The 23,165-nt window shown below is 34.9% G+C and overlaps 1 protein-coding gene across 1 annotated transcript in view; it reads right to left on the bottom strand.

Annotated features, from left to right (window-relative positions):
- The window catches only part of LOC149068532 (ER membrane protein complex subunit 2-like), a 62,431-nt gene that overhangs the window by 22,627 nt on the left and 16,639 nt on the right, over positions 1-23,165 (bottom strand). Inside the window, exons 6-9 of the mRNA XM_089251381.1 lie at positions 21,657-21,800; positions 11,929-12,070; positions 11,214-11,324; positions 4,222-4,326 (exon numbers count right to left, since the gene is read on the bottom strand). Coding sequence (XP_089107507.1) covers positions 4,222-4,326; positions 11,214-11,324; positions 11,929-12,070; positions 21,657-21,800 — 502 coding nt within the window. The remainder of the gene's footprint in view (positions 1-4,221; positions 4,327-11,213; positions 11,325-11,928; positions 12,071-21,656; positions 21,801-23,165) is intronic.

Raw genomic sequence — 23,165 nt, 5'->3', positions numbered from 1 at the left:
CGGCAAAATAACACTATAATCTTGGCTTAGGGGGGGGGGTTAGAACCCCAAATCCCCCCTTTGCGTATGCCAATGGCTCTTCATAAGGGAAATGGGTGACGCGGGTGGAATAAACACCGTGATGATTGCTCATCGCTTACTAACATTGTCGAAACATGGTTTCTGTTTTTTCTCTTTTATTTTATTATACTGAATACTGTATCTATTATTTCCGTGGATTTGAATTGGAATGTCGTTTGTTATGAAAGAGACACAAGATTTTTTCTGATGCAAATAATGAGCATTTCACACACAATACATATTTCTGTATTTCTTAAAAAATCGAAACCAGTTGATTGCAGCATCCGTGCGTTCATTGAAATTGGTTATGCACAGAACATGCCGGTTATAAGCAGTGCCGTCGTAAGGCATGGGCCCACCAGGGCAAGGACCGTGGGACCTCAAGATAAAAAAGGCTTCACAAAAGTGAGATGTGGTTGAGATTTTCGGGAATTTGCCTTGTAGGGCCTCAGAAAAATTTTTTGGCCCTTGGGCCCATGATGCTCTTAAGTCGGCCCTGCATATAGGAGGAATATGTAATTCTGGGATTTCATAAATAATGGATCCACACTGATAATTTGCGCTTAACCACCACGTATACATTTATCGCTAATAACAATCATTTTCATAATGATACGCTGGCCATAAAAAAATTACGGTTTCATCATCGAGGTGTATGGATAACTTCTCACTTCATCTCATTAACGGTGATATTTTATTTTGAAAGTATCGAAATTAGCTTCTGCGGATTGTAGGCATGTAGTGTCTAACTAATTGTATTGTCTCTCTATCTTGATTGAAGTATAATTATTTCAATCTTTATACATATTGTGCAATAATATTCGAAACAACGGTTTGATACAAGAAGTCATTAAAAACATATATAAACAGGACTTGTAGTCTTTTGAGGATTAACGCGTTTATTGCAGCGCTTCTCAAGACCCACGGAGCCCTTTTCCGGTATGTAATTTCTATGGCGGAGCCCCAGACGCCTATTTTTTTTATTTATTCATCAAAGTTTCTGACTTATTTTTATTATTCAAAAATATTAATTATTTTTTTCAAATTTACTGGTTTTTTTTATTTATTTTCCTCGAGTGGCCACGGAACCCCTGGCAGTTTGCACGGAGCCCTAAGGGATCTGCGGGGCACTGGTTGAGAACCGCTGGTTTATCGGAATCCTCCAATATTGCCAAACTGATTGATTTGGCATGAACAGGCTGGTAGGGTTACTAGTTGGCGAGATGTCATGTTTCCCGCTCAAAGGCTTTTCTTCTTTACCCTTCAGAATGCCTGCGGTCATTTTCGCTCTCCTCTGCCTCCTCAGTATGTTACGGGACATCGATGCTGATCTCGATGTATTTTCTCTTTTGAAATCGCTCTCTTTGTCGTCTCCCCAGTATGTGTTCGGCCTAACTGTTTCCTTGATATCACTGGCTGAGAAAAAAGCCATCTATATCTCTCTAAACCGTCCCACCCGGGGGCTATTTCCTGAAGTTAAGAGAGGCTACTAATGCCTGTACTTCAGCGCCTCATGACACAGTGCGTGAAATTAGGAAGGCAGATTCATGTGTCTCCAGTGGTGTAGATGGTAGCATCCTTGCCCGGTATGCAAGAGGGCCTGGGTTCGAGTCTCGGCGGAGACGTGATGACTTTTCTTTCCGAGCTCACCTCAGCATAATATCCGGAAAATAACTGATTCTTTGTTCTGTTTCGACGGGCTGTAAACCATACATACCGGTCATCAGTGCTGTAGTGGCGCGTGGCCGACCTTGCCCTGGTCGACGTCTAGCATTTCCTGTTTCTTGGAATCGATTCCACAGCTTTGCACACTTCTGGCGACTCCAACAGCGTCCGCGACACTACGTTGTGTTTGCCCGGATTCCAGTCTGCCTATAACATGCCATGCCATGGATTCCGGTAAATAACGTTGTTGAGTCAAGTCACCTTGTCTCAAAAAAAAATACTGCGCAATCGAATTTCGCAGTTACGGCAGTAAAACAGACGTTTCTGCAACATCCCGATTTCTGCCCTTATCTCCTTTTTCTGATTTTTGACGTCATGAACTTTGATTTGCATATGAAGTTTTCTTCTCACGTTTCCTGCTAGGCTTTAAATTATGGATGATTCATTTTATGTTACTTATCGGTGTACGTGCCATGCGTGCCATCGGTATACGTAAACCATGTGCTCCACCTAATTGTTTTGAGCAGTGTACATGAAAAATACAAAATGTATTTTGACACACAATGGGTGTCGTCTTCAGAGCGAAAAAATATTTAACCATAAAATCATGCTGATTGAGGATCCCACTTGGAATGAATACTAAATCCAAGTCGAAATCAGGGTTTACGCTACGGTCACATTTTTTGCAAAATGAAGAAGAAAATCTTAGAAGTAGTAGCCACTTTTGCAAAAGTGCATATAGGAGGTACGAAGCGAGTAGACATCCAACCATCAATCACTGTAGCATTTTGCTAAAGCTTACCCCCCTTTTCGCTATTTTGCGATAGAAATTTTTTTATCTAGCTTAAACCCCTTGTCGAAATGCATTTTGTATTTTTCAAGTATTTGCCTTATTCATTGGCGACTTCTTAATATTCTTGGGCATAGTTTATCTACTTTTTCAAACTAAAAATATCCCAATCAATTTTTTATTTAAACGAATGACAGTTGGACAGCATAATGTTTCAGCATATTTAGTAAAAATCATGAAATTTACACATTCTAAACTATTTGGTTCAAAACAAAAATGAAGCGAGAAGATCAAAAATGGTAAAAATGATTGGCTTGGTAATTCTAATGTTAATGCATCGCCACCTTCCAAGATGGCGATGCCAAGATGCATTGAAAAATTGGTTGAACGCACATCATTTCAACACTTCGTCCTCACCTACATCAAAACCGCATGGGATTTTTTAAGAATCTGAGAGTTAGGCTGGTCACATACTGGGACAAAGAGGTATGAGAATTTCGACTAGGAAGGAAACATCACATAGGGGTAGAGGAAGAGATGTCTGTACACAGTCAGAAGGAGGACGATAGAGAAAATGACCAGAGGGGTTCTGAAATGTAAGGATGTTAACGATGATGATCCCTCTGCAGAAGCTCTTTTTTTTTTAAAGATAGAAAAAATGAGCAGACTCGCCAACATTGGCTTAAAGCTTGTCAGTAGTAATGAATGTTCAGCTTTCTTATGGAAGGAGGGGGGTACCCCTCTAGGAAAACATAATCATAGTGCAATAAAAAATAAACACTCAAAAATGCAATTTTTTCAAATTTTTAATTGAAAATTCATTAAATACAGCACTTCATTGACACTGGAACCTAGAAGGCTCAGGCCACAGGAGCCAACCCTCCCCCCCCCCCCGAAACATCTTTCCGAGATCACCCTTAATAATTCATGAATATTCAATGCAATCCCAACCTATATACTTCTTATGGGCCGTATATACGGATGTTTAGAAACCCTAGACCCCCATCCCCATTTTCTTCGTATCAGGGCACCAACGGCAAAACATTCTTTCTGACATAAGTTCTGTGAGCTTGACCATGCACTATTCAAATGAAGCCGGGTCCCGACCTGCCATGCTGAACCACTCAAAAACCTGTTTTTAGACCATTTGGGCATCGAGTAGAGCGGGTGGTTCCGAGTCGAGTTTGTCTTCTAACTCTCTCACATATGTATACGAAGTCATTGTTATGGTAAAGATAGATGTAATTTTAAAAAAATAAGTAAAACAACGAAAGAAACTCAAAGACCAGATCTTTTTTAAACAGATTTCCGTAGTATTGAGAGCATCTCCCATAGCCTTATTCTCTTTTGTATCACTCCTCAAATGTGTGGTGTATAACAAAACAATACACAATTGTTAGTCACTAATCCATTCTACATTCTCATATATCTTGGTTGCCTCACTATATGTGAGCGACGTCACTCATCTTTTAATAGGCCTAATAAGGATCTTAGTAAAACACCAATGATTAGATGGCTAAAAATATATTGCTTGAGTTTGTAACATTGAAGCCACCATGAAGGTACACAGTAAAAACACTTGTTAAAGGCATAAATTTGTTAGCAATCTGAAAAAGTATTAGAGTGTTAATTTTTTTTTTCTTTCTGCCAGGCAGTATATAAAGCTAGAGACATGAATTTACTTTTTAAAAATGTTTGGTACATACCTGATACCTGTTGCTTATTTGTTGTGCAGCCCAAGCTGCATATTTAAGATTTTCTTTCTTCTTCAGAACCGAGCATTTCCCTGATGTTACAATGCTCTGTGCTGCCTGTAATTCAGAATATAACAAATTAGTGAGCTTCAGAGCAGAATGTTACAGCAAATTATTTTCAGATGGATACCGACTCCATTTGATTTACGTAGGTCGATCAAATATAAATCAATTTTTCTCCAGAAGGGTGGGGTTAGTGGATGGTCTTCTAAAAGTTACTGGCAGGTGGTTTGAATGTTTTCAGTGTCTTAAATTCTGTAAAGGAATGTGCATGAGATGCATGTATGGTAAAATCAGGGGTGGCCAACCTACAGCACACATATCACAAATGGCATGCCATGGTATCAGGAGTGGCATGCAAACACTTTTAAAATATTAAAGAAATTAGACTTCCTTTTTAAATCGAACAAATTCTTTCTAACCTTCAAACAACCCTTTTCTGATGAATGACGGTCTTGTAGGCTGCCAAACATATATTTAGTGGGCTAGGCACTCTTAAAATAATAATTATGTGATGAATTTCTATTCAATTTCATTTCTTTTCTGTTTCGCTCCAATGTGTGGGCAGGACATCCATATGCATGAGATTCAGGATCTTTCGCATGAAGGACATGCATTATTATATAATACAATAACTTTGTATATCCATGAATTCTTGGGGTGGGGGGAGAGGCCTAAGACACATTACAAAGCTTATTTGGAAAGGGGGACTCAAGCCCCCTGAATTCACCCTCAGCTTCCGGTGTCTATGTGCAACGTGGAGTATACAAGATAGATGAACTTCTACCGATATACGAGCATATACAATCTGCATTGTGATAATCAAGTTTATGACTCAAAAATCAAAACAATTTAGAACTCAAAAATCAAAACAATTTAGAACTCAAAAATCAAAACAATTTAGAACTCAAAAATCAAAACAATTTAGAACTCAAAAATCAAAACAATTTAGAACTCAAAACAGCAAGAAACTATTTTTATAAAAATAAAAGAGTGGATGAATAATATTTTGCAGGAATGGATAGAATGTTCGTGCCCCATAAAAGGAGACAGTACGATCAGCGTGTTAAAATAATAAATAGAGTGGCACACATATCAAAAATAATCTTGATTAAGGTCGGCCATCCCTGGGTTAAATAGTAGTAGTGTCTTACTTCTTTTTGTCTGCAGCAGGGTTGGTAAAAAAAACAAAAAACCGGGTTTTTTTTGGTTTGAACCAGTTTTTTGTTTTAAATAGTATTAACATTAAAAACAATAACATTTCTGAAAAATCATTCAAACTTCTAATAATTAATTAAAATAAATGTTTATTAATTTAATTAACACTATTCCCATATTAATTAATCACAATAAATATTTCTTACACTTAAAAAAAAACCAATTTTTGCAATTTAATTATTTTTGTTTAACTCAATGGATTACTTCACGTTTGAAAATTTTTTTAATTATTAATCATATATATAATATAAAGATGTTTTCTCCAGTTACTTTCAATATACTTAATTAGGATATTTTGCAAAAACTATAACAAAAATTAGGTGAATATAATGTATTTAATGAAGCATGAATAATGCAGATTAATTAGTGATGATTTACGATATACAGGGTGATTATAAGTAAAGTTCTGATTTAAAACACTGTAAAAGAAGAACAATCGACAGAATGACTTGAAAATTGACATGAATATTCCTGAAAAAATGGAATTTTATTTGGTAAATGGGAAAAAATACTTAAAAATGTTAAATTAATGACATCATTCAACACATGGGAAATTTGCTTGCAGAATGGAAACAATAGCCAGTCATGGCAAAATGATAACTTAATTATAGCATTATACGATTTCATAATTCATGGAAACATCACAAAAAAGTGAAGTAATTGAACAAATAACTATAACTCACTCAAGAAATGTTAAATATGCTGTTCACCGTGTTCTGGCTATGAGGTTGAAAGCACAAAAATTCTTGTTCAACAACAGATTAGAGTATGCCATGGTCATGATGTGGATGCACTTGCAATTCACCTTCATTAAACCAAATGTGCCCCTATGTTAATATTCCTGAGGAACTTCTAACATATAGGGGATGCGCTGGAGATCGCAATTCACCAAAGTTTGCAATCTGACCACTGTTCATAATATTTTGAGGTCCCCCGCCCCCACAGCCAGAAGTTGCAAGGGTTAAGTTGCATCCTGTTATTGTCAAAATTGGCCTTCAGCAGTTGTTTTGCTGGTATTGCAATGTGCATCTTGTAATGTAGTTGCACAAAATAGATTATACTTCTGGCCAAGTACGGCATCATCTACTTGCACATTTTGCACTTTTATTTCCTTTTGCCAAAGAAATTTCCATTGCTTCAGGAGTATCCATGCAAATTTTCAAGTCATTCTGACCAGTAATTATTGTACAGTTTAGGAATCAAAACTCTTTAATTATAATCACCCTTTATATAGCTGATTATTTTTCATAAATCTTACTATACAGTAGAACCTTGATTAACTGGGCTTAACAGTGAAAGTATGACTGTTGAAATGTATGACTGAAAGAAAAACTGTTGAATATTAAGAATGGGTGATATACAGTGGGAGATGTGGTACTTCTTATGTGAAAGAAAATGAAAATGTCTGAGGTAATGTAACTACTAGTACACTAGTCTTTGTCCTTGAAGAACAGCTGGTGTCTTTACTGGATTATAGGATCACCTGTGCCCATAGCATGATGGTGTCACTACTGTTGCTGCTTTGTGAAGGGAAAAAGAAACCCTGTGAGATGATGCACCACTACATTTAGATGTGTGATGCAATCCTTATTCATGAATTTGCTTAAGATAGAGCATCAAAATGTACCCAAAGAATATAAAATGTGGTAAAAATGAAAAATTTTGGCTAATAATGAACCATTGTGATATTTTTCAAGGAAAAAATATTTAGGCCACTTTTATTTGATTTTTTTTAAAAAAACCCCTTGGTCAACGTGGTTTAAACTAAACAACTCTGGTCTGCAGCAACTTATTTTGTCTGTATCCTCTGTTATATATACAGTAAAACCTGTCTTCAATGGAATCGTAAGGGATTAAGATTATTTTTTTGTTGAACACAGGTTTCCACTAAAATAGAGGTTCAATTGACATAATGTGTAAAATTATGTAACAATCTCGAAAAAATTGACATAAAATGATAATTATTTACTTTATTTTTAATTTAAGTAATTATCAATTAGTAAGTAATAATTATATATTAAATATTTATCACTTGATACGATACATTATTTATTATAAATACATACTGCAGTTACTTCAACATTACACTATATACAGTTCATTACATACATTAACTATTCGTATCACTGAATAGGGAGTAAAAAATTAAAAACAGTTCTGTAAATAAATTTTCATTTTTTCCAGTGGTCAATAACAGAGTTTTCTGTATGCAGTTCACACACTTTGCTGCCTGACTTTCAGTAAACTGTTTTGTTTCAGAAATCATACAAAAATACCCGAGTCATTATGCCATAAAAAAACAAAATTTCTGCAGTTCTTTGATGGTTTTAACAGCATCTGTACAAAACTTTGCCCTACACCAGGCATCTTCAACCCGTTGCTCGCGAGCATCATGATGCTCCCTGAAGTACCCAGAGTGCTCGATGCTCATGTTCAATTTCGTTCTGGCAAGCACTTGATCAACATTCCAATTAAACACCTTACAGGAACTGCATTCAAGGATTGAAACCATCATGTTATATATTCGTATGTTAAACTTGTTGCAAGGGTGCTCTTTTTTTTTTTTTTTTTTATGATGGGTATAGAGATGTAAAATTCTCGAGAATGATCTTTCAGAGAATATTCTCATTGAGGAGAATATTCTCTGCTAGGACTACTATTATAAATAACTTCAGAATATTCTTATAAGTTCTTGATGAGAATATTCTCCTCTTATTTATAATATAGTTACATATAATATCCTTGAGAATATTCTCTGGAAGGACTACTTTCATAAATTACTGGGGAATATTCTTATAGAAAATATTCTGAAGTTATTAATAATAGTCCTTCCAGAGAATACTCCTCGATGAGAATATTCTTCAGTTACCGAAATCTTTCCAGAGAGTATTATCAAGGATATATGTAATAACATGTATTATGATAAATAATCTCGATAAATAACTTGAGAATAATAACTATTTTTGTATAATTATTATTATTTTTGATAAGAATATTCTCTAGTAATTTATAATAGAGAATATAACCTTTAAGAGTTGTAAAGAATATTCTCTGTCCCTGTCTCTCTTCCAGTCAAGAAGATGGGTATATTGAAGTTTGTAGACCACAATATTAAAGTTTGAAAGCAAGAAAATTAAACCAACAGGGCTGAATTACACAACTTTTTTAAAAAAAGGGGAGTGATATAGAATTTAAGTGTGCGTGCATTGAAAAAACAACAGTTCTGTATCTTCTTAGAATGAAGGTGATTGTATAATAATTGCTTCCTTTATCAATCAACTTTGATTTAATTTCTGTTGTGTTGTGAACTTATTTCTGAAAATTTATCTAATTTCAAAATAATTTTTTAATGTTTTAATTTAATGGTTTCTAAAATCTTTACAACCAAACTTTTAAAACCTCTCATCTCATGACCTGGAGAATAATATTCTCGAACTAAAAAAAGTTGTCATTGGGGAGGATTATATCAAAAATTGTTTTGTTGTAAATGTTTCAGGAAATGAAAACCGATTTATATTTCACAATATAAACAAAATTAGTAAAAAAATTTAAATTATTTAAAAAAAAAAATGAATATTCTTGATTATTCTCCAATTTTTACATCCAAGAGAATATTCTCACCTCACATCTCTACTGCTATCCATTGAAGGCTCAATCGTCTGTCAGATTTCAAGCAATCATGCACATGTCATATTTTCGTCGATTCGGGAGGTTGATGGATGCCCACGGCAGGGTTCGTCTGCGACATCCTCACCATCAGCCCTCCTTGCACGACTTGTGCCATCGGTGAACTTGTGAGTAATGCTCAACGTTACAAGCCGACTATTTTTATGTTGAAATTTTTCTCATTAAAAATTTATCTTTCCAAAAAATGTAAAATGTACATTTTTTGGGAATGACCCATTGGCTATATACATATATTCCTCTCACAGGCAGATATACATAGCAGATGAGGTCCTTATTACCCCCTGGGTTAAACCAAAGTATTTTCAGATACTAAAAAACACTATTTCAGCTGTACGTTTCACTTCAATATTTTTAACAGCTACTAAGCAGCTAATTTAGAAAGAATTTTGGTCTGTTCAACAGCTATTGAAAAAGCAATTTGTTTGATAGGTTCACGTTTGAATTTAGAGTTTCTGATATAAGTATTTTTATAGCTGTTTGAAATCAGCTTTATATACTGCTCATATTCTCTAACTTCCAATACTTTAAATTAATATAGTGTGATTATATGTCTATAGCACAGTAGGGCAAATCTCAGGCACCAGGTCACCATGGTGATGGTATCGTAGATACCCTCCAAAGAATCTGGTATCTACTTCATCCCATGCAAGAATTGTGAAAATGGATATATTAGCCATACTAGGAGAAATCTAAATATTCAAGTTCTCAACACCGAAAGCATGCTGAGAAGGGACAGAAGGATAGTTCGGCTATTGCCCAACACTGTTAGCAACGTTCACATTATTTTGATTTTGATAAAGCATTTGTTTTTAAAAAAGCAACACACAATTCCGATATTGAATTTTCTCAAGGGATACTTCATCAGAACATGCCAGAATTTCCTCGTTAATGATGGAAGAAACACGCCACCTATTTCGTCAGCTTGGACAGGCTTTATTAACCTCAGTCGTGATAAAACTTTCAACACTTTGCAACAGTGGCTCCCCAATTCGCATCCAAAGACCATTCGGATACAGCAAATACAAAGGCGAACTCTTTGGATGACCAGACGTAAACATCACCCCTCCACGACTCATTCGTGTGAATTCTGACCATGAGGTCCTGATGACGGCTCTCCATTGAAGAGCTGAAACGTGTCGATCATTCAAACAATTGAATTTATTTGTCTTGAAAACGTGGCAATTTTTGTAGTTTCTAATTTTTGTGATAATATATTTTAATTGCTATGAAATTTCTTTTCTTTTTTTTTCTCAGCCACCACTAGAGCCGCTATGGTGGTCGAGTGGCCATAGTGATGAACTCCCATCGCAAGGACCTGGGTTCAAACTTCATCGTCGCTTTGATGGTAGTTGGTTTTCTGTGGTTCTCAACTACAAGGCATGAATTCGAGCCGATCTGCCCATTAAAAAAGTCTCGCCACAGGCTTACAGAAATACAATTATTCAACCATTACACTTCACTAATAGTTAGAAAAATTGATGGCAGATCGAAGCACTACACACAACAAGCATTACACAGAAACAAACTTCCCGGAAGGTTCACTACACATACACACACATTCCAACATGTACCAATGTTAAAAGTTCCACAGAGGAATATGGATGAAGTGCATGAGTGATTCAGTAGTAGCAGCAGCCACCACTAGAGAGACAAATTTCCCGTGGAAAAATATCATTCACAATGCCACTACTCAATTCCATACCTAAGCCATCATATCAGACTTGAGTGTCTTTTACAAGTTAAAGTCTTGTCATGTACTCAGCCTTACCTTTTGTAAACATTGTTGTTTTTTTCTTTTTTTTCCAGAAGTAGGAAAATTCTTCATACATTTCAAGCTCCTCTATACTTCTTATATTGACCTTATCCAGTGAAAGTGATTAACAGAGATTGTAAATTGTGTACCGTAAGTAAATAAGTGTCAAATTGTGGCAAAAAAAAAGTGAAAGGAAATTAAAAAAAAAATTAAATTGTGGCCAAAAAAAAATAAAAGGAATAAATTGATTGACTAAATAAAATAATGAATAAATTTAGAACCTTACCATATAAAATCCAAATAGAGATCTCATATTTTTTGGATTCAGTTTTAAGGATTGGGCAAAGTAAGCCCTTGCTAATTCCAGGTTTGAAAAATCTCCCAAAGTATATTGAATCTGAAACAAAATAATACATAATGAGAATACATTGAGATACATAAGTCTATTATTACATTCGTCGAATGTAACCAATATTCTTATCGGTTGAATTTTTTTAGTTTTGTAAAAGAACTTATATATCAAACTTTTATAGTGTGATCTTGGCCAAAATAGAATGCATGACCATAAAAAAAGTCCTTGTCAACCATTTTTTTTGTCACTGAAACATTAAGATCAATATGTAGTTGTTGCTGCAATAAGATTTGTTACATCACTGCACCTTGCACATAAATTTGTGGTTGGCAACTATTCACTTTTTTTTGCTCTTACTTGCATTTACTTACATCTGCTTATACCTGTTTCTAAATTCATGAATTTTTAACATGTTTTGCTAATGGTTTTTGAAGATTCATTGTCATTTTGATAAATTAATTGTTCAGTTTCTTGAATGAACTGGAGTAAAGATTTTGGAGTGAGACAACAAAAGCTTTTTATTATCGTGTGGTACAGGTAATTTCCCATATTCTTAATGCCACATCCATAATGGTACGAATACCTTTAACTATAAAAATTATTTCTAATTTTTATTAGTACACTGGAAAGAAAAAACTTTTTAACTCACCTCTGCATAACGCTGATGATAGAGGTGATTGTGAGGATTAGACAGTATCAGTTCTTCCATGCAAAATGCAGCTTTGAGATAGTCTTGCTCCGACAGATATAGGTCACACAACTCCATCCATGCTTCATGATCACTCATGAATCTGTGAATGAATAAAATATTGAATTTGATGTAAACTATCAATGAAGCATAAATAATTTTCAACGAAACAAATTTTTGTATCCATAATTTATAAAATGAAATTTGTACAGGGTTCATACAAAATTTTCGAAATGAAAAGCAAAGGAGTTTTTAAGGAGTTATAGGAGCTGCCCCCCCCCCCAAAAAAAAAATTGCACCACAAAAGAAACCCGAAAGTGGCTTGATTTTCATTAATTTTTTTTTTAATTTCTATTTCAATGGTTCCAAGATTTCAATTTTCAATATTAAAAGTATAATGTGTAGGAATTTCAGCTGCTGGAAAAGGAAGAGATATGCTGTGACTATGCGTAAGTAGCAAGCGACTGTTTGAGAACACAAATTCGAACAGTAAGAGTGAGAGTTGCGGTAGTAGTATGAAAATGATTTAAAGAAATCAGAAGTGATGCACTGAGTTTTTTTTTTTTAACTTGCTTCAGATGTGGCCACTTCTGCGAGAGAGAGATAACAGATGTTAACTAAATAAGAGTTAAATCACTGTTAACTGTTTAAGAAAATATGCTCGTAAGCTACAAAATAACCGAAAACCTCATTTTTACAATTCCTTTCATATACATTGTTTTTTTCTCCAAAAAAAGCCACAAAATGTATTTTTAAGAAAACTCAGGAACAGCTTTGGTATAAGGGACACGCCAAATTGGTGACTTTTTTCCGGCGATAAGTTGCCACCATTGGCGCAATCTGGTTCGGTGTTGTTCTGCTGGGTTGTCGCTGTTCTGGAAAATTCTGCCAGGCGGCGTTAGTTGTTTAGCACGTTTCTTCAAACAGCCGTACAGCCATTTTGTCATTTGTGCTTGTTCCGAGTGTTTGGATTACATTTTCGTCGCTGGTCAGGTTGTATTGTTCCCTTTTTTTCCTTTATTTAAACAGTGCCCGTAGTTTATTTATACCCTGATCGCTTTATTATTTAAACAACGGTACGGGCTTTATTTAAACCCAGATCGATTTATTATTTAAACAACGGTCCAGGCTTTATTTTAAACAATGCCCGGGTTATTTAAACCCTGATCGATTTATTATTTAAACAACGGTCTGGGTTTTATTTAAACCTTGATGATTTATTATTCAAACACCAGTGCGGGTTTTATTTAAACCCAGATTGATTTATTATTTAAACAACGGTCCGGGGTTCATTTCATTTAAACAACGGTCCGGGGTTCATTTCATTTAAACAATGCCCGGGTTTTATTTAAACCCAGATTGATTTATTATTTAAACAATGGTCCGGGGTTCATTTCCTTTAAACAATGCCCGGGTTTTATTTAAACCCTGATCGATTTATTATTTAAACAATGCCCGGGTTTTATTTAAACCCTGATTGATTTGTTATTCACAACAGTCCGGGTTTTATTTAAACCCCGATTGATTTATTTTTATCCACAGTTTTATTTTTTAAACAATCCAGAGCTTATTTTTGTTTATACCATTTGTTTTTATTGTTTTTTACTGTTTTCTATGCTGGAGATTTTTTTTTCTGGCGCACGTAGTGTCTGGCGGCTTTTTCTCGGACTGTCGGAAAAAAAAGTCGCCAACCAGTCCCTTATACCAAAGCTGTTCCAAAACTCATACAGTTTTTCTTCTAGAAGTCATGACAGCTTCACATGATCTGAATTTGTGAATGAGTCACAAAAATTTTTATTAAAAGTTAAATATCAGGAAAAAGTTTATGAACATAGCTATACTGGGTAGGGGGGGGGGAGAACAAAGCCTTCCTGCACCCGTTGATGGCAACACCCTTTTACTTCACATCATATCTTGTTTATTTCCTCCCACTTTGTCAGAGTGATATGAAAAGTGGCATGTGAAAGCACCAGCTTACTGAGGAATTTTACAATCTTAAAGCAACAAAAAAAACCAACAAGATTCATCAAGCACCCTTCCAAAATGGATCAACTTCCCCCATGAGAACCACAAAAAATTTTAATTCATATTTATTTTACCAATGACTAAAATCCAAGGGTCTCCAACGAAGGCCTTCCTGCACCCTTTGATGGCAACACCCTTTTACTTCACATCATATCTTGTTTATTTCCTCCCACTTCGTCAGAGTGATATGAAAAGTGGCATGTGAAAGCACCAGCTTACTGAGGAATTTTACAATTTTAAAGCAACAAAAAAAACCAACAAGATTCATCAAGCACCCTTCCAAAATGGATCAACTTCCCCCATGAGAACCACAAAAAATTTTAATTCATATTTATTTTACCAATGACTAAAATCCAAGGGCCTCCAACGAAGGAGCGGGAAACCAATATGCAGATTTTTTTTTATGGGCCCAATACATGGATGTATAGCAAACTTGCACTGCTAAAACTACAAACACAATGAGATTCATCCAGGCCTCCAAAATGAAACCTGTCAACTTCCCTATCGGGGACTTCGACCTGGAGCCATATCGACTCCCCCCTGCCCCTTGTGAGGGTCACAAAAACGTTTCTCTTGTATTAACTTCACAACAAATAAATTCCAAGGCCACCTGACTGGATTTATCTCAGGCTTCCATTGTTGCAAATTTTACAATGTTATATATTAAAAAAAAACCATATTCATCCAGCTCCCCCAGTAATATTTTGCTAACAATCCTACCACACACACAACCAGACCTGCCAACCTCTGAAGAAGAAAAAAATCCTACTCTATTAATAAAAAGAGTAACATGGCCCGTTTTCAAATTCACAGATAAAAGTGGTGGGTTGGAGAATCCCATACTAAAATTTGATTATGAAGTTATATAATTACAATTAGAAAAAGTAATTGCTGCATGAGAAAAGAAGGTATGGTTTAATTTTAAAAGATAAAACGAAAAAATTGTTTGCTAGTGTCTATCTTTTGCTCTACCATAATGTTTTATCCAAAATGAAATATGATTTTGCTCACTGGGAAAAAGTCCCCTGATCATGTGAAGACATAAAAATTCTAATTCCAAAATTGTGTCTATTTTTGAATTAGAACGCAGTTGGGACGCAGTTGGCACTCGGTTCCTGTTCACAGATGACAATGCTCGCCCACATTGGGCACACCTGGTCAACAATTATCTGGAAAGGGAGGATATTCTGCGTATGGATTGGCCAGCCAAATCTTCTGACCTAAACTCTATAGAACATGTCTGGGATGCTCTTGGGAGGACAATTGCATCTCACCATCCCCCCCTCTGAGAACCATCCCAGAATTAAAAGTTGCATTGCTGCAGGAGTAGGACCAATTACCATAGGGACTCCTTGACTGTCTCATGTTCAGTATGATGTTGCACTGTACAGCCTGTCTGATTGTGAAGGGGACCATACCAGATATTAGACTCATTTTCGGTTCGATCTTGCAACGTGGATTTTGGACATTCCTACAATGATGAGCTCTATTAACAATCATGCGTGTGTACTATGACTTGTATGGTACATCTCTTTCTCTGTTATAACTGTGTATTCCTATCAAATTTCATTAGAATCTGTCAACTAGTTTTTCAGAAATTTGAAATATTGTGGTAATTCTCTTAATTTTGCACATGAGTGTAGATCTATATCAAGAGCAATATTATTTTTTGTCGAAAATTTCCAAAACTCCAAAGTAATCCAAAAAGTGATTTTATACATTTCAGACATGAAAAAATTAACAATATTCAAATATTGGAAAATAATTGTCCATTAGGAAATCAATTTTTGGCACACGTTCATTTAGAAAATTCGGCCTAGATTAAAAAAAATAAAATGCTGTATAATTCATAAAAGCATAAAGGGTTAGGATGGCATGCAAATTTTGGAAAAATATTGATCCATCAAAAAGATGCTAAAGGATTGAGGTGCCACTTAGTATACTGTGTAATATAGGCGGCTCAAGACATTGTTTCACTGCATAAGTCGCACCATTAAAAAACTCCCAGTGGTGGTCACTAATTTTTTCTCACTACTGAGTGTGGGGGAATTTTCAGCTACTGGTTCTGCGGAGTGATGTCGTTCAATAGACTATCGATTTCCAATGCTGACCAGTTTGCGAAATAGGCAGGAAAATGTCAATACTAGCAATTCAGTAAAAAATCATATTTTTAAAAGCAAAAGCGTATAATCATTAATTTGCTAAAATCGTACTAAATACGGCAAAATTGTAACAGTTGGCAGGTATGCACAACCCATTGGATGTTCCAATACCATCCCCTGCTTTCACATTTCCTGTTACAAAAAAAGGGGGGTTTTTTATCTTTTCTCTCTCTTTATATATATATATTCAGAGGAAGATTCTTATTTTTCTAGGCAATGCTATTCATCACCATGGGGAATGCCTATTCTAAGAAAGATCATCCCTTCAGAGAAAAAAATAAGAACTTTTTCAGGAGTGGCTGCAAAAAGTAAGGTTATAAGTAAGTTATGAGGGCCCTTCCAGAGGGAAATGAAAAGTTAGGACTTTTTAAGGAGTTTGTAAAGATGCACGAACCCTGTTGTAATAAAACAAAAAACATATGCGTGTAACACATATCATCTTCTGATGATCCAATGCCAAACAGATCACTAAAAATACCAAAACACAAAGGAATAATCAGATATAGTTTTATGGCTGCTACACCACTATACTATTAACCAAGTAACTGAAAGTATGAACTTTTTCTTTTTTTGCATGCCTGCAGGGTTATATCAATGCTACTACTAAACCACACATGCATCTTGTTCCCATTCCTCTGCAGAACTTCTAACAAATTGGTACATGTTGGAATGCATGTGTACATGCTGTGAACCTAACACGAAGTTTGCTTTCGTGTATGTTTGTAATGTGTAGTGCTGCCATCTGCCATCAATTTTTCTAACTATGCATGAAGCGTGATTTAATAATTATATTGTTGTAGACCTGTTGCTCTCTACGGCGAGACTTTTTAACAAGGAGATTGGCTCTCATTCCCACTGGGAATTATAGAAAAACAACTTTAGCTAACCACCACTGTGGCAACGGTGGGGTTGTATCAATGCTAGTCATAGTTTAAGAAAAAAACAATTTAACATACAGTTGAAATTCTATAATTCAAATATTACCAATTCACAGTAAACGCATCTTATAAAGGTCTCTATATCGAATTTATAATGAATTGTGCAAGGTTCAGGAGAAAAGAGTTGGAATAAGGCTGAGGAGAAATGAGGTGGAAGAAGGCTCGAGAGAGAAAAGGGACATTCAAGAAAGTGGGGACAGTAGCGTGAAAGTTGGTACTGAAGAAATATGATTTGCTGGGAAATTTGGATAATAAATAACAATAAAAAGTGTTTTTTTCCTTTGGGAGTTTAGAACCCAGTTATTTCTCCCTGAAATCACAGTAGAAGTACAGCCAAGGACCTACAGTTTCCAAGAAGAAATTGGGGGAAAGTTTACTAATTGGTACATGCCAGAATATGTGTTATGAGTGTATGTGTAGCCTAAATGTATCTATGTTGTCAGAGTTGTGTTTCATGCTCACACACAATGCTGTCATCTCCCTTCCATATCTTGAACTAAAAATAGTGAATACCTTAAATTTTGTGTTACCTAAGTATCGTGTTGAAGGTCTGCCTGGTTACAGAACCAGCTATGCATTGCTTCTCTTATTGCTATGCATTTGTTGGAGAATTTCACAATTTTGCATGTCATAGTCACTATTTTTATGCAATAGGTCATTTTTCAATGTTTCCAAACTTCAGTAATTTTATGGCACATTTTTCATGCATATTTTGCATGTTCCTGTATATTCAATCAAAAGCCCCCCCCCCCCCCCCAAAAATCTCATTTTCTGCAGACAGACATGATTTAAATGAAAATAATAACAGACAGACAATGATTTAAATAAGATAAAGGGGTGGATCTTGATATTAAAAAAAATCTATATATTCATACTAGTGACAATACCAATTTCTTCTTCCCCCTTTCTTCAAGCTAGAGACGAAATGTTCAAGAATAAGAGAAGGACGATTACACGATAGTATTGTCCTCAAGGTTGCCTGGTGGTCCCTCAACTCCTTTCCCAACTGTCCACTTTCCCCCTCTAAAATAAAATAGCTGTAAATTGATTCATCATCACTTCTGCAAAGGGCACATGGATAACATGGTCTAAATATTATCACATTCTTTTGTAGTTGTGCCTGTTACAACAATAACTGCAAATAATTTGTGTACATTCAAATTGTAAATTAACTTTCCACACAGAAACTAAAAAAAATTCTAAAAATGATAAAGTTTCTGTACTGAAGAACAGATATTATTTGAAACCATGTGGTGCTGAAATTGTAATGAAAACGAAATTCACTGTGCAGCAGGACAACAGTACCAAAAAAAAAACAAAAAAAACAATAAATACAGTTGAACAAAAGTTGAAAATATTTCATATCGATCAAATTTCATATTCACAAAAAAAGCAATTTGATTATGCCCAACAAGAAAAATCCAATGTGAAGGTTACATTCCAGAGGTTATTTCAGATACGGAAAATCCACAAATAACACAAACTATAAACTTTTGCTTTTTAGGCATCTTGTTTATATCTGCCTTCAGTGAAAAAAGTAGAAAGGCGCGTGCACCCAGTGATTCTGAGAGACATTTTGAAAGAAAAAAAAACTATGTCTGAAAGCAGTTTCTTCATTTCAGTTAATATTTGGTAGAATATGGTAACAAGTCTACCCCTACCCATTTTTCTACTTGTGAAAAACATATAATAGACATGTCTATGCCATGAAAACAATTCATAGCCGAAATAAACTTATGAACTTCTATAATCCATCCACAACTTCTATACCTTTTATTGCATACACGGGAAAAACAACACTCTTCACAAGAGAGATGTGTGGATCCAGGACTATATAGTAAGCAGGTTTAGCTACAGCAATGGCTGATTGAATATAAACTTCTTGTTTCTTGATATATTAGATTTGCTGGCTTCTAGTCCACTAACTATCAAGCCCACTTGCTCACCAACAAAGTGTTAAGTGAGATGACTTGCTTTGATGGATATTTTATATTACACAATAAGATTTTTGTTTTGTTTGTTGTATCCTATGTATATAATATGACAAGTGTAAGATAATAGATGAGATGGCATGGGCTCCCTTTAATTCCTTCTAAAATATACCTTCATCCTAATATGCTGCCTGGCAGTTGAGTGGTTAGGGAGCTAGCCTCTTGCTGCGCAGGTCTGGGTTCGAATCCCGGTTCGGGCATGGATGTACACTAACAAATTCCCTGGATGGATCATCATGATCCCTTGGGAATGCGTGATGATCACATTACTATTAAAAAAATATGTGTACATTCATCCTTCTTAATGAAATTCCCAAACTTTTCTCCAACTCCCAGGCCCATCTCAACTGTAATCACCACAACATTTGTTAATCGCGACAGCACATCTCACACTGTATATCACCCAGCTTTAATATTCAACAGTTTTTTCATACTTTCATTGTTAAGCCCAGTTAATCAAGGTTCTACTGTACAGTAGTAACAGATTTATGAAAGATAATCAGCTATATACAGGGTGATTATAATTAAAGTTTTGATTCCAAAAGTACAATAAATACTGGTCAGAATGACTTGAAAATTTGCATGGAAACTACTGAAGCAATGGAAATTTCTTTTGCAAAAGGAAAAAGTAAAAGTAGTGCAAAATGTGCAAGTAGATGATGCTGTACTTGGCCAGCAGTATAACCTATTTTGTGCAACCACATCATTTTGGCACTTCCACAGCATCAGTGTGCGGATAGAACAACTTCTATCAAGATGCACATTGCAATACCAGCAAAGCAGCTGCTGAAGACCCACTCTGATAATAACGGGATAGCACTACACCTGGCCGGCCGTCAGTTCACTTGACCTTAACCCTTGCAACTTCTGGCTGTGGGGGTACCTCAAAATGTTGTGAACAGTGGTTGGATTGCAAACTTTGGTGAATTGCAAGCTTCAGCGCATCCCCTATATATTAGAATTATTTGTTCAATTACTTCCCTTTTTTTGGTTTCCATGAATTATGAAATCGTGTAATGCTATAATTAAGTTATCATTTTGCCTTGACTGGCTATTATTTCCATTCTGCAAGCAAATTTCCCATGTGTTGGATGATGTCATTAATTTTACATTTTTAAGGGTTTTTTTCCCCCTTTACTTAATAAAATTCCATTTCTTCAGGAATATTCATTTCAATTTTCAAGTCATTCTGACAATCATTCTTTTTTCAGTGTTTTGAAATAAGAACCTTAGTTATAATCACCCTGTATATCATAAATCATCATTAATTAATCTGCATTATTTCTGCTTCATTAAATACATTATATTCAGCTAATTTTTATTATAGTTTTTGCGAAATAGCTTCCTAATTAAGCATATTGAAAGTAACTGGAGAAAACATCTTTATGTTATATGATTAACATTAAAAGAATTTTCAAACACATACAAAGTAATCCATTGAGTTAAGCAAAAAATAATTAAATTGCAAAAGTTGGTTTTTGTTAAAATGTAAGAAATATTTATTGATTAATTAATATGGAAATAGTGTTAATTACATTAATTAGCATTTCATTTTAATTAATTGTTAGAAGTTTGAATGATTTTTCAGAAATTTTATTGTTTTTAATGTTAATACTGTTTAAAACCAAAAACCAGTTTAAACCAAAAAAAACCTGGTTTTTGGTTTTTTTTTCAAAAAAAAACAAAACAGTTTTTTTACCAACCCTGCCATCAAAATGTAACCCAAGAATAAAAATGTGGTAAAAATGAAAAATTTTGGCTAATAATGAACCAATATGATATATTTCAAGGAAAAAATAATATTTAGGCCACTTTTATTTGATTTTTTGAAAAGAAACCAAACTGGTTTTTTAAAAAAAAATCACTTGGTCAAAACCAAGGTTTAAACCAAAACAACCTTGATTTTAATATAAGATAAATTAACCTGCATTTCTATCTTATAAGAGAATTGTGGTTGGCATGGAAATTATCATGGAATGAGTCATTTGAGTTTTCATTATTTCTTATAGGGAATCAATATATGAGTTTTTTGGATCATGAGCATGTTCACAGAATAAATTTAGCTTGTATACTGAAATTTCACTGTACAGTCAAACTTTTATATCTTGAAGTGTTTCCTAAAACTTAATAGTATTTTAAAGTGTATAAGGAACCCAGATTTTTTGGGCTTGAAATTGGGAAAAAAGTTGAAAATATATATACTATTAAATATTATCTATGTATAAGAAACCCCTCCAATTTTTGGGACTCAATTTTTGGCAAAAATGAGTTTCTTACATACATTAAAATTCAGTATATCATTTCCAGTTATAAAAAATTAGAGGAATATAATTTCAATTTGTAAGAAACATTACACAGGAGGTTGACATTAGTTCTGGACATTGAAAATTTGAGTTACAAATGTTCCAATACACCTCACACAACCAGGCCATGAATTCAGTGTTTTCCTTGCGAAATATATCTTCCAAACAATTATTATCCAACTAACAATTATTATCTTCCAACAATTACATCAATGAGACAAGGTCTATAACATGCAACAAGAAAAAAAATGAAATCATCATGAAAATTACTTTTTTAAATAGTCTGTCAATTCTTTAATGGCCTCAATCACCTTGTTTTGTGCCTTTAACACCGCAATCTTCCTCTTATGAATGACAGAATTCGCTTCATCATTTTGTAAAATGGAATCATACAGCTTCAAAGCATCATCATACCTAAAAGAAACATGGGAAAAACCCCAATTTAATATCTAAGACAGATGCACTTTATGACAGTGATTGTTAATATTTTTGAGGCAACAGCCTGGTAAATTAAATTTTTATTAGCCAAGCTCCTGGTCTCAAAAAGTTCAGTCACTCATAAGACAACAAATAAATCATAAGATAGCGAGATGACCCTTTCTCAGCCCAATACACTGAGGAAATAGACTTTTTCTGGATATTATCCCGAGGTGAACTTGGAAGGAAAAGCCATATAGCCTCCCATGGGAATATAATCCAGGTCCTCTTGAAAACCGAGCACACAAGTGTGCTACTATATACACCACTGGAAACACATGCCCTGCTTTTCTTGTTCCATACACTGTAGTGTAAGGTACTGAAGTAAAGGCATTAGTAGCCCTTCTTAACTTCAGCAAATGCACCCCTTCCAGATGGGACAGTAGAAAGAGTGAGATGACTTTTCCCCAGCTCAAAACATTGGTAAAGGTGATACAATGAGGAGATGAAAGTTACTTTTACAGGCACAAACATTTATTTACATACACAGACAAGTTATATGACATCCATCATATGTCATGACACTCACTTACAAGAAAAAAATATTTCAATCGCTGACAATCCCTTGCTATATACAAGGATGACGTCACTCTCAGCTACCTTCGTAATCCCTTGCTAGATTACCATTTTTGGCAAGGCAAAAAATGCTACAATGTGAAATGTAACATCACAGACATTTGTCTATGATCAATCACTAACACATACCCCCTCCTACCCAGCGTCAATAAAATTTGTGGTCATCATTCTCTTGGTCAGCGGCAGATTGCATATGATCCAAAGGTGCAGATACTGAAATGGTTGATATTCTAGAAAGAGCATCTGGTGGAATAATTTTAACACGTTTTATATGAATTTCTGTTGTAAATTGGCTGGTTTTTGCCTGAACGCATAGATCAACAGTTTATGATCCCCTAAAAATGCAAAAATGTCTTTCTTCTAGCATATACCTGAAGTGCTTGGCAGCAGAAAAGCCACTAGTAATTCTCGGTTGTAAGCAGAACAACTCCTTTGCATGCTTGAAAATTTCTTCAAGAAGAATGCAAGTGGTTGTAGCTGATTATCCCTAGATACTTTATGCACAGTGACACCTTGATAGCAAAATCACTGGCATCCACACGCACGACTAATGGTGATGGTGCAGAAGAGTAGCATTATAAATTTGTGTTCTGCATTTTTTGAATGCCTATCTGATCTCAAAAATCCAAGGAATTAATGCCTTGACATTCTTCTTGCTGCTAGACAGGAAGGAATGAAATGCTGCTTGTACAGCTGCTGTAGCTAGTAGAAATTGTCTGTAAAAGT

This window comes from Pholcus phalangioides, unplaced genomic scaffold, assembly GCF_987345545.1.
Source record: "Pholcus phalangioides strain wild (caught in Gottingen) unplaced genomic scaffold, Ppha-v1.0 ptg000024l_1, whole genome shotgun sequence".
NCBI lineage: Eukaryota > Metazoa > Arthropoda > Arachnida > Araneae > Pholcidae > Pholcus > Pholcus phalangioides.
The sequence above is the reverse complement of the archived record's forward strand: the minus strand, read 5'-3'. Positions and strand labels throughout refer to the sequence as shown.